This window comes from Gossypium arboreum, chromosome 13 (assembly GCF_025698485.1).
Source record: "Gossypium arboreum isolate Shixiya-1 chromosome 13, ASM2569848v2, whole genome shotgun sequence".
NCBI classification, from domain to species: Eukaryota; Viridiplantae; Streptophyta; class Magnoliopsida; order Malvales; family Malvaceae; genus Gossypium; species Gossypium arboreum.
This window is the reverse complement of record NC_069082.1, coordinates 121,332,705-121,343,927: the sequence shown is the minus strand read 5'-3', so window position 1 is coordinate 121,343,927 and position 11,223 is coordinate 121,332,705. Positions and strand designations below refer to the sequence as shown.

At 31.7% G+C, this 11,223-nt stretch overlaps 2 protein-coding genes across 3 annotated transcripts; one reads left to right on the top strand and one right to left on the bottom strand.

The window, feature by feature from the left end:
- The first annotated feature begins 276 nt into the window (after positions 1 to 276).
- On the top strand, positions 277 to 1,146 carry LOC108461214 (histone H1-like). The gene is made up of 2 exons (XM_017760966.2): positions 277 to 460; positions 552 to 1,146. Exons 1-2 carry the CDS (start codon positions 371 to 373, stop codon positions 1,110 to 1,112), a joined length of 651 nt encoding a protein of 216 aa, XP_017616455.1. The 5' UTR covers positions 277 to 370; the 3' UTR covers positions 1,113 to 1,146.
- Positions 1,147 to 4,039: 2,893 nt separating this feature from the next.
- On the bottom strand, positions 4,040 to 7,234 carry LOC108461384 (protein WVD2-like 1). 2 transcript variants are annotated; one of them, XM_053024691.1, is made up of 7 exons: positions 7,033 to 7,234; positions 5,570 to 5,936; positions 5,364 to 5,460; positions 5,133 to 5,224; positions 4,956 to 5,027; positions 4,758 to 4,868; positions 4,040 to 4,580 (listed from the first exon to the last, which is right to left on the bottom strand). In XM_053024691.1, exons 2-7 carry the CDS (start codon positions 5,930 to 5,932, stop codon positions 4,278 to 4,280), a joined length of 1,038 nt encoding a protein of 345 aa, XP_052880651.1. In that variant the 5' UTR covers positions 5,933 to 5,936; positions 7,033 to 7,234; the 3' UTR covers positions 4,040 to 4,277. The 2 variants fall into 2 exon arrangements, with proteins under 2 accessions (XP_052880651.1, XP_052880652.1); XM_053024692.1 differs by lacking the exon at positions 7,033 to 7,234 and adding an exon at positions 6,205 to 6,334.
- Between the last annotated feature and the right edge of the window lie 3,989 nt (positions 7,235 to 11,223).

Here is an 11,223-nt window from a genome sequence, read left to right as displayed (position 1 = left end):
GCAATAGAATCAATCCCCATAAAATTTCATTGAGTAAAACACAATTTATTTGTATTTCAAATAGACTTAAAAACACAAGCCCCAAACTCCAATTACAACTTCAAACTTCAACCTCAGACATCCCTTTTCAACTCTCGCCGATCCGCAACTTATCCAAACTCTAAATCTCAGCCGTCAATGATGTTAAAATCGAACGACCGAAATTTAAAATTTCGAAACCCTATTGATCCGCGTCATTTCCCTTTCAACCAATAAGCTTTCATCGCCTCCCTTATAAAATCTCCCTCTTAACTGTCCACTAACCAAAAGAAAGAAAAAAAAAAAGCAGTTTCCGAATCTTTTACAGCTCGTAAACTCGTTGAATTGACTCATGGCTTCCGCCGTTGCTTCCGTTGCTAAGAAGAAAACCGCTGGCTCCAAGAAGCCTAAATCAGCTCCTTCACACCCTCCATTTCTTGAGGTAAATCTCTCTCTCTCTCTAAAAGCCTTTAGTTTCTTTCTCTTAAGATAATTTATTTGATTTTAATTCATTTTTTGAATGATTTTTGCAGATGATTTCAGATGCAATCGTTTCGTTGAAAGAGAGGACAGGATCGAGCCAATATGCGATTGCGAAATTCATTGAAGAGAAGCATAAGCAATTACCGGCGAATTTCCGCAAAGTCTTACTTGTTCAGACGAAGAAGTTTGTTGCTTCCGGAAAGCTCGTAAAAGTGAAAGCCTCTTTTAAGCTGCCTTCGGCTTCTGCCGCAGCTAAGAAACCAGCCGCCGTAGCTAAGAAACCTGCCGTCGCGAAGCCTAAATCTGCAACTACCACTACCGCCGCAAAGTCCAAGCCGAAGGCGACTAAAACCGCGTCGAAAGCGAAAGCGAAAGCTAAAGTTGCAACGCCTGTGAAGGCAAAGGCTAAAGTTGCGGCGAAACCGAAGGCTACTACAAGTAAGGCCAAAGCTAAACCAGCGGCTAAGCCAGCTAAGGTAGCGAAGACGGCGAAGAAGAGTTCGCCAGGGAAGAAAGTAAAGGCTCCAGCAAAGAAGACAGTCGCTGTCAAGAAGCCGAAGAGTGTTAAATCTCCGGCTAAGAAAGCGGCGCCAAAGAAGGCAAAGAAGTGAAGAGAAAGGAGTGTTTGTTTGTAGGAGGTTGTTCTTTTTTATTTTTGTTCCTTCCTTTTTTTCCTTTGCAGATGGTGTAAATTTGATGGCGAGGTAGGGGTAGTCGTGGAATTTAGATCCATATATGTAGTATGTATTTGATTATATAAAGCAGGTTACGGGTTTTATTAATTTATCCTATTTTACTACTCTGTTTTATGAAAAAACTCATTAGTCAGGTTTCAATCGTGGTTGGATATTTATTTATATGTTTTATTTAATAAAAATTTAATATTTATGTAAATGTTTTAAAGCGAGAGTTTATTCCTAATATAAGATTTAAAATTTTCCCTTAGATTGAGTAAATAAAAATAAAATGACGGAATAAATCTAAATATAGATTAAGCGTTTTGATAGTATTACATGTCTATCGCATTCCAACGAAAGCGTTTTGATAGAAATCTAAAATTTATGTTGCTTAGACTGATATGTGCAAATAAAAAAGATTGAAGTGGTCGTCATGTTGTAGACGAAGTAGCAACAATTGGATTCATTGCGAGGGTTATGGATAACAATTAATGGTGTAGAAGGAGAATTCAATCTGTGACCATCCTGATCAAAAAGCCAGTCTGCAAATCTCAATCTGAGAACCACTTTTAGACGCGTTCCACCTTTGCTGGATATAACACCACGATCCTTGGGTTTTGTTGCATGCCATAGCTCTCTAAATATTTGTATATTATAGATTAAATCGATGCACTCGATTCGTCTTAATAGTATTTTATACATTTTCATAAAAAAAAGTTGAATAGGTCATATTATGCAAGCACTAGAGATTAGTTATAGTGTACATTATTAGGTTACCATAAGATTTTTGGTTCATTACTTATGTTAGTTCTCAAACATATTGGCATGATGACACTTTTACTTTGATATTATGGTGTTTACTAGATTTTTATTATGTTCTAAATGATGAGTTTTAATGAATTTGTACCTTGATTTTTATGCTTATGATTTATTTTCATGATCAAATTTTGATTTAGTGTGCTTATTGTGAAGGTTCATGTCATACTTATTCTTTTACTTTTGGTATCATGTCCATTTTGTTTAGGGACTGTTTGAGGCATGTTTGCATGACTTTAAATGGTATTATTTTTATTTATATTTTTGAGTTTGTCTCAAAATAGGAGAAACAAAGTTTATATCTAAAAGCATTCTTAGGTGTATGTCTCAAGACATGAAGTGTATTGTCTCGAGACATGATTTTTTTATTTAGAAATTTAAAATTTCGTAGCTAAAATTAAAAACATGGTTTGTGATGTCTTGAGACAGAGAATTTGAAAGCTGAAATTTGAAAATAGAAGAGACATGTCTCGAGACATAGCATTACATTTTGTTAGTTTAGCCCAAGACTCATAACTTGGTCACGTTTTTTACTATTTGACCTCGGAACATTGTAAGTGAGCACATTTTAATTTAATTTTTTATCTACAATAATTAGCATATTTTTACCTTAAAATCTTGTGAGAAATGTTGGTAAGATTGTTTATTTGCATTGTTTCAGTAATGAATGTAACACTTTACATTCGATCATCTTTCGAACAGGGTGTACAATGGTTACATGCCAAGTTTTGAGCATCATTCCCTGCCCACACAGGTATGCAAACTCCAAAAAGCCATTTACGGTATCAAACAAGCACTCTGTGTTTGGTAAATCAAGCTATAAAACTAATTGGTTACTAAAGGTTTTAGACACTCTTACTCTGACGCGTCGTTGTTCATTCTACGTACTTTTGGCAAATTTGTGTGTATTCTAATATATGTAGATGATATTATTGCCAATAGCAATTTTGAACCTTATGTTGGTCAAATCATTCAAGAATAACCAATCGGTTTTCTTTGAAGGAATTCGGTTCCCTCCATGATTTTCTAGGTGTTGAGGTTTTCCCTTATTCAGGTGGCCTTCTATTGTCCCAACAAAAATGTATTGAAGGTCTTCTTCATACTGTCAATACGCAAGATAGTGAATGCGTTCCCACTCATATCCTCCACTGCACTTCTCAGACTCTAACCTACTAGTCCTATAATTGATGCCTTCTACTACTGGCAAGTTATTGGATAATTGTAGTGTCTATCATTTTCTCTTCTTGACTTCGCCTTTACAATTAACAAGCTCTCTCAATTTATGCACAGCCTGCTTGGCGGTCATTGGAAAGCGCAATGGAATTTCCACCCATGGCCTTCATTTCACATCAGAAGATGAGCCACGACTTCTTGTTTATTCTAACTCAGACTGGGGCGGTGGTTCTGTTGACAATGCCTCCACCATTAGCTACATTGTTTAGCTTGGCAACACGCCCATCTCATGGTTTTCCAAGAAACAGCGCTGTCTCTCACTCCTTTACTGAAACGAAATATAGAACGGTTGCTATTCCCTTGCTGAAACCAATTGGTCACTTATCTACTAAGAGAACATCACTTTCCGCTTTGTTTTTGTTCTTGGATTCTTTCTGATAATGCTGGCACTACATACCTTTGTGAGAATCCGGTGTTCCGTAGTAGGAAGAAACATATTGCTCCATTTGGTTGATATTTTTAGGTGCAAAACAAGGTCTATTCAACGGATCAAGTGGTTGATTTACTTACCAAACCAAGCCACTGCATCATACTCCATTTGGTCGCTTATTTTGGTTGTTGACACCACTGCCAACTTCTAGGGGCCTAAAAGAGATTTTTGAGGGATTTATTTTATATATCTTTCTGTATATTTTCAGCTATCATTTTGTGTGTAATTATTTTAAGGGACCAAGCTGCTCCACGGCGGGCATTGTTTAGTATTATATTATTTTCTTATCATAATCGTCCCCTTCTTTTTAATCTTAATCAAAATTCATGCAATGATTCGTATTATGTTTCATGATATAAAGAGAATATCAGATGAAAACAAGTTATTGGATGCATTAGCATCAACAACTCAAACTACATATAAAGATACGTAACAATGTAAACTTACAAAACATATACATTTCACATTAATGCAAACCACTTAATAAACAAGTCCCTACTAAAAATGAAACCACCTAGTTATACTCAGTTTCAGGACATCCATATGGCATGGCAGTGCGGGAATTCAAGATTATTTCCCAGCTTAATAGTTAGTAAAAAAAAAAAAAAAAAACTAGATGTTCATGATTGAACAGTGATGTTAGCATTACTCGGCTCAATGATTTTAGTAGGTGCAGCTTTCGTTGCCTCTTTTACCTGTTTTGCTCGCTCTTTTGCCTTGCCAGCTCCATTACTGGTCTGTCCACTAACCCGACCTTTACTTTTGAACTCATTTGCTGTAGTGGATCGTTCGGTATGGTTACCTAAGCTGCGGCGGTGAGTCTGACAGCAAGCTTTTGCCTTTTCGTCTTGAGATGAGCGGACTGCATCACCGCAGCTCTTTCTCCGGGTAAAATTTGGTGACTTTGGCCGAGTCAACGGCAGCTGAAATGAAATAAAAGCAAGAATGAAATGTTCAATTATCCACCAAAGCTGCATGAAACATATATAGCCAAAAGGGTATATTTGATCTGTACTATGAAGGAGATACAACAGGTAAATATTTTCCTGGATAACGACTTTGAGGACTCGAAACAAACGAGAAAAGATTAGAAAGAATACCTTCTTCAATTCAACCTTTCGTGGAGGTCCTTCATAGTAGAAATCTGGTACTGGATTTGCTTTGACAACCATGCTCTTTCTAAGCTGCTTAAGTGCTGCTTCTTGCTCTTCCTGGAAAAAAGCAAGGAGGCCTGATTTTGTTAAAACTAACCAAGTCTAGCATAAATATAAGGATGAGAAATTTTAAGTGCCATGGACCTTGGTCCGGGCCTCAAACTGGCTTCTCTCCGCCTCCAAAGCTCGGTGTTTTTCCTCCAACTTTTGGTAAAACTGGATTGAAAAAAACAATATTATAATTTGGATAGTTTGAAAATGAAATGAAGAAAACATCAATGACTGAAAAAAGCATCTAAACTGTTTGGACTAAGAACGTACCTCCCTCCGTTTCTCAGCACGTTCAGCACTTCTAAAAGTAGGAGCACTTCCAATAGTTACCCTCGATCTAGCAGTTCGAACAGATGCAGCTGTACTAGATACCGCTAAGGAAGAAATATGGTATAGAGTTCGGGTAGGGAAGTTCCACAATATAATTAAAAGAAAAGGAAAAAAAACCGACAAGCTCATAGCATTACATATTAACTTCTTAACACCAAAGAGAAGGATATGAGGAAGTGAGGGACCAGTTATCTTCATCATCAGGATGCTTCCGGTCATAAGGTTGCAGTGGCTTCCTCAAGATCAAAGGAGTTATTGGAGAGTTTGGCTGAAAACAATGGTAAAATCTAAAAGATTAGCACCTTGCATGTATGAGCAAATAAGCAACATCACTGATATTAAACCAAACAATTTTACTAATTTAGAGTTGGAGTTACCTCTGATCCCTTTGTGGTAACAGGGGAGAGTGCAGAGTTAACATTTGCGGTGCCATTTGCGCCAGTTTTAGAGGTAGCATGGTGAGCTTGTCCAGCACCAATGGTTTTTGATGCAGTTGCGCTAAACTCGTCATTGTCCATGCACTTCTGATCTTCAGGGATGGCAGTACCAAAATTGGTGCTTTTAACACCCAGCGCTTCTTGCTTCTCATGACCGTTGTCCACTACCGAGTTTTTTGCAGTGCATTCCTTGACCTCATAGTTATTAGACTCGGAGCCTTCTGAAACTATCAGGTTGCCATTTGAATTCACCACACCATTTGCCTTACCGTCCATGTCCACATCCGTGAGTTCCCTCCCCATTCCGCTACATAAAGAGAAAAAATCTATGTCGATATATGCATAAGATCTTAAACAAAGAAACCATTGCCGACCATATTAGGCTTAGCAAGTACACTGAGAATGACAAGTACTGTAAGATAATAAAAGATCTGAAACAAGTTTCATATATAATTCATGGCTTTTTTCACATAAAACTGATTTTTCAAGCAGATCCGTGAATGATCTGCACTCTGAATTCCAAATCTAAGCTAAAACATGCAATCCTAGCTAAGATTAAATAAGAATTGCATTACATTCAGTGTTATCCAACTAAGTCTCCTCTTAATAGGTGGAGTACACCATGCACATCAAGTCATTAAAATATATTTCCAAGCAATGCTTTCACTTTATTTCAACCTTGGAAGACAAAAAGGTGACTAGGGTATGCCCCCAAAGAAGAATCTAGAAGAGGATTTATGGAATTTCCAATGAAATGGTACCTTCAAATACAAATGTTAAGCAATTTATGAATCTAATTGTAACAAGTAAAAAAAGAAAAGAAAAGGAAAACATATCTAAGAAAAAGAAACAAAAACTCTCCTTTTGAAAGAAATCAAAAAATGAAGATGTTTAGTTAGCTTATAAATGATTGGACAAGCAGAGGACTAAAAAAGAAAAAAAAATGTTCATTTAATTTAGAAACAATAAATCAAAGAACCCAAAAATTTAAAGAAGAATCTTGCACGACCCAAATATTTATAAACTCATATTAGGAAAAAAAAAAAAAGCTTTAGAAAGGCTTCTCATTTATTAGCAAAATTAACACAATAAAGAAAAAAAAAACTTTAGATTTAACTTAAGAGAGTAAAAAAAAAAAACGATTTCCCACAAATCCAACACATTAAGACAAAACTGAGAAAACCCAGAATATAAGTATCCCAGATGGATAAATAGAAAAGCAGAAATTCACCAAATACTCTTCATTTCTTTAGCAAAACACTCACATAAAACCTTACAAAAGACAGCAACAAGAAAAACCAGTTAAACATATGAACCGCATTGCTCATTTTAAAACCAAAAACCCAAAACAAAAACAAAAAGACAAAGAAACTTTATACAAACAATATATATATGTATCTTACAGGTTTATGTAGCTTGACTTGATCTGACCAGATCTTGAAACCCTCTTGTTCTTCTTCTTCTTGGGTTTTCTTTTTTTACAGTTTCTCTCTCTTCTATCTTGTTTGTGTCTTAATAGCAGACAAAGTGTTGTGTGTGATTTTTCTTTTCTTTAGCTCTCTCACTGAAACTCTGTTTTCTTTATTTTATTGAATTGCTGGTTATTTATAGGGACTGTTTATTTGTTTATTTTCATTTTTCCATTTTAACAAAACCAATTAACTGGGCTATTGATTTTACGTTGATTTATATATAAAATTTCATTTTATAAATTACTAATAATATTATCTAATTAGTATTGTTTTAGATTGATATATTATATATCAAGTAAAAATTAATTTTTAATAATGTTAGCTGTGTAGTTCACGTAATAGTCCATATGTATTTTATATTAATATGATACTATTTATTTTATATGTCACTTTAATAATAATTTTAAAAATAAAAAATAGATTGTCATTTCTGCTGTCCGTGTTTAAAATTATACATGATCTTGATTTAATGTGCAATGTTTATACATGTATTTTAATTTTGTGTAATTTTACACATAAAATTTTAATTTAATTTAATTTTCACAAATCACGAACAATATTAGTGAATTAGCACAGTTTTACATTGATATATTACATTTACAAATAATTATATTAACCCAATATGACATTTCTTTAAATATATATAAGGGAATCAAAATTAATATTTCATATATACATATAAATTTAAATTTTATGTGTATAATTACAATAAATCAAAGTTAGATATATAAAATTGATATATACCCAAAAGTATAAAAATATTGCTTGAATAACAATGACTTGTGCTCATTGATTCTAGTCTAGTTAACAAATTTGTAGAAGAATAAGTAAGATGGCAGTACATTATTAAGATTAATTAATGTACCATTTGAATTAATTTATCAAAACATAGTTAGCACTAAGATATGTTCTAAATAAGTGAAAAGCCAAAAATAAATTAGATCATGCAATTCATCAATGCTTCGATATTTAATGTTTTTCATATTATAAAAATACATCATCATTATTATAAAACACAACACAATCTCATCTTTTATTTTACTTTGGTAACCTTCTGGAGTCTAAACAAGGTGGGGCTTAACGGTGGTTGACACCGTCATGAAAATTGTCTGGTCTTTGTTCAGCCTGAATCTCCCCCATCTTTCTCTTGATGACTATTTGTCGGAGAGACTCACATAAAGTGACAATTCAATTTAAAAATAATATTGAATACACAAATAATCGTATATGCTTTTTTAAGTTTTTTTTTCCTCTTTTTACTTTTCTAGGAAATATTTTTTAGCTTTATGTTTTTTTTTTTTAAATTTCCATCAATAGTATAACACATATATTGTGTTGAGTATGAATTTGTGAGTGAATTCGAGATCGACAAAATTTTAATTAAAGTGACAATAAACATTATTTAATGTGGTTCGATCCTTTTAATCTATGTTCATATTGTGATTTCATTACAACTTTTTTAGATGAATGTTGTATTATAAATTGCAAGTAAAAATTTTAAAATCGATTGTAGATGCATATACCATAGATAATTTATTTACAATGTTTTTTACTTTTGAAAAGAAAAGAAAAAAAGGACTAACTTAAATTATACGAGAGTATTCTGAGAAAGAATCAATTTCCTTTAATATATCCGAATCAAAAAAATCTTAACTCTCCATTGGGGGAGAGTCAAAAATTCGCAACTCCTCTTTTATTTACTAAAGCCAACTTTGTTAAGCAATATGTGACCTGATTTTTCTTTATGAGAATGTAACGTAGAATCCATTAATCTTCTTAGAATAAAATGTGCTATATCTTCTTATCAGAGCAGAATTTGAAAGAATAGCAAAACTTCCTTGAATGGCTTTCACAACTTCTAAGTTTTCTGATTAGATAATCACCTGTTTACAATGTATATTTAGAATTCAACAAACTCTTCTATTTGGAGGAAGAACAAAGCTAAAATTTTAATACTCAACAAGAAATGTTCAAAAGATGAGCTTTTGATGTGTGTGTGGGTGGAGAAAACTACCAGTGAAAGGTATGTATAACTATCCAAGTTAAAGCTAGTAAATAAATCATTATGATTTATGATTTAGCTAAATACCTTTCATTTCCAACAACAACAATAATGTGTAATTCTTGAAACCCTCTTTTCCTTATTCTAAAAGCTAAACCCTACTACTTGAGTATAAAAAAACTGTATACTGTTCATTCAGATTTTCTACCTATTAACGACATCTATTTTAATCATCAAATAATCCCTTAACCATTAAATCTTTTCAAATAAAAAGTAGGGTTAATATTTAACATAAAATAGACTTTGATGGCAGATTCTTTTTGGTGGGTGATTTGAAAATAAATTTGACAGTAGCAGGAAGTGCTTGGAAGGTGGGGGAAAAAAGGTTATAAAGCGGTAGATTTTGAATTTAAGATGAGAAAGTGAAAGTGGGAGGGAATTATGGAGGTTGGTTTCCTAGTAAAAGTGGGAAGGTGGCCATCCAAATGATTAATAAATAGTGAAATATAAATCTACCACATAAGTATAAATTCCCAAACATTAGAAAGATGAGATGATTTTGTTTTCTTTTATGAATTTTACTAATCAATGCCCTGAGATTATATATATTAATCATTTCCACCAGCACATTCTAAACCATTAATAAACTTATTCTAAATAATATATTAATCAACTTTCGTAACTTTATCTCGAAGTGAATCCTCTTATAAAATTATAAAATTAAATTTATTCTCATTGAATTTTGTAAATCTCTCAATGTTTTGCCACTTTCAAGTATTCAGTTGAATATTTAAATTCACATCCCAACACATATAAATATATTTTCTCACCATTAATAAGAGCGTATTTGTTTAATTTTATATTCAATTTATCACACACAATCTCAAGTTTGGGTCGGTTTGAGAAAGTTAATAGATAATATTATTAATTAATTATAAATTTTCATCAAATTAACATTAAAATTTAAATTGAATGCTAAAATATTGACACTATTACGTTCAAATATTAAAATATATAATTTTATCAAATCAGATACCATGTTAAAAAATTATCAAACTCAAATACTCTTATTGCAAGAATTTTCTTTTATTATAGGTGTTTGTTAATAAATGTACCAATACTATTTATTAAGGTTTTATTTCAACTTTATACATAAATTTTCGTTAGGTATGTTATAGGGACGGAAAAGGCTCGAGTATTTTTGTTAGATCTCATATAATACATGCTTAAATAATATTTCATACTTAAATTTAATATTTTTTCTTAATTTAGTATTTAAATTTGACCATTTTTAATTTAGTACATGAACTTGACACATTTTCTTATCAAAAGGAAAACCATAATTTTAGGTATATTATAGGGATGGAGAAAAGTCTTGAATCTAGTATAATATAGACTTAAATAATATTTGATACTTGAACTTAATATTTTTTCTTAATTTGGTATTTGAAATTTTATTCAATTTGATACTTAGACTTGACATATTTTCTTAATTTGGTACATGAACTTGACACAATTTCTTAATTTGATATTTTTAAACATGAATTTCCTCTAATACTAATGATATTTTTGTAGCATAACATGACTTTTTTAACATTGCTAGTTTAAGTACTAAATTAGGAAAAAGTATTAAGTTTAGATATTAAATTAGGAAAAAAATTCAAGTTCAAGTAATAAATTGGGCCAAAAAATTTAGGTATCAAAAAAAAAAAACTTGTCAAATTCAAGCAACAAATGTTATATTAATCCGTAATATATTATAAAATTTTATTCAAACTCAAATAAATAAATAAAACTATAAAATATTTTTATTATCTTGATTTGAGATATTATTTAATAAATAAAATATTTATTAAAATTTAATCACACAATAATAATATTTTAATATATTTTAAATAGTAAAATGAGTTTTAGAGTCTTAATTTATAAATTTATAGATGGCCCGATGTACACTAGCCTAAAGAACTAATGAAGTAAATTTTATATATTTTTTAAGGAAAAACGGTAAAAGGTTATGAAAGTTTTTGTATTAAGAGTTAAATTATATTTATTTTTATATTAAAAAGGTAAATTAGTCCCTATCGTTATATTAAAGAGTAAATTGATCATTATGTTAAAAA

What these genes read in the sequence shown, in the direction of transcription:
- LOC108461214 (XM_017760966.2), top strand. Translation starts at nt 371, where the DNA reads ATGGCTTCCGCCGTTGCTTCCGTTGCTAAGAAGAAAACCGCTGGCTCC. An exon ending in CACACCCTCCATTTCTTGAG is followed by an intron (nt 461 to 551) that starts GTAAATCTCTCT and finishes TGATTTTTGCAG; the next exon opens with ATGATTTCAGATGCAATCGT.
- LOC108461384 (XM_053024691.1), bottom strand. Translation starts at nt 5,932, where the DNA reads ATGGGGAGGGAACTCACGGATGTGGACATGGACGGTAAGGCAAATGGT. An exon ending in GTGCTGAGAAACGGAGGGAG is followed by an intron (nt 5,028 to 5,132) that starts GTACGTTCTTAG and finishes TTTTCAATCCAG; the next exon opens with TTTTACCAAAAGTTGGAGGA. An exon ending in GAAAGGTTGAATTGAAGAAG is followed by an intron (nt 4,581 to 4,757) that starts GTATTCTTTCTA and finishes ATTTCATTTCAG; the next exon opens with CTGCCGTTGACTCGGCCAAA.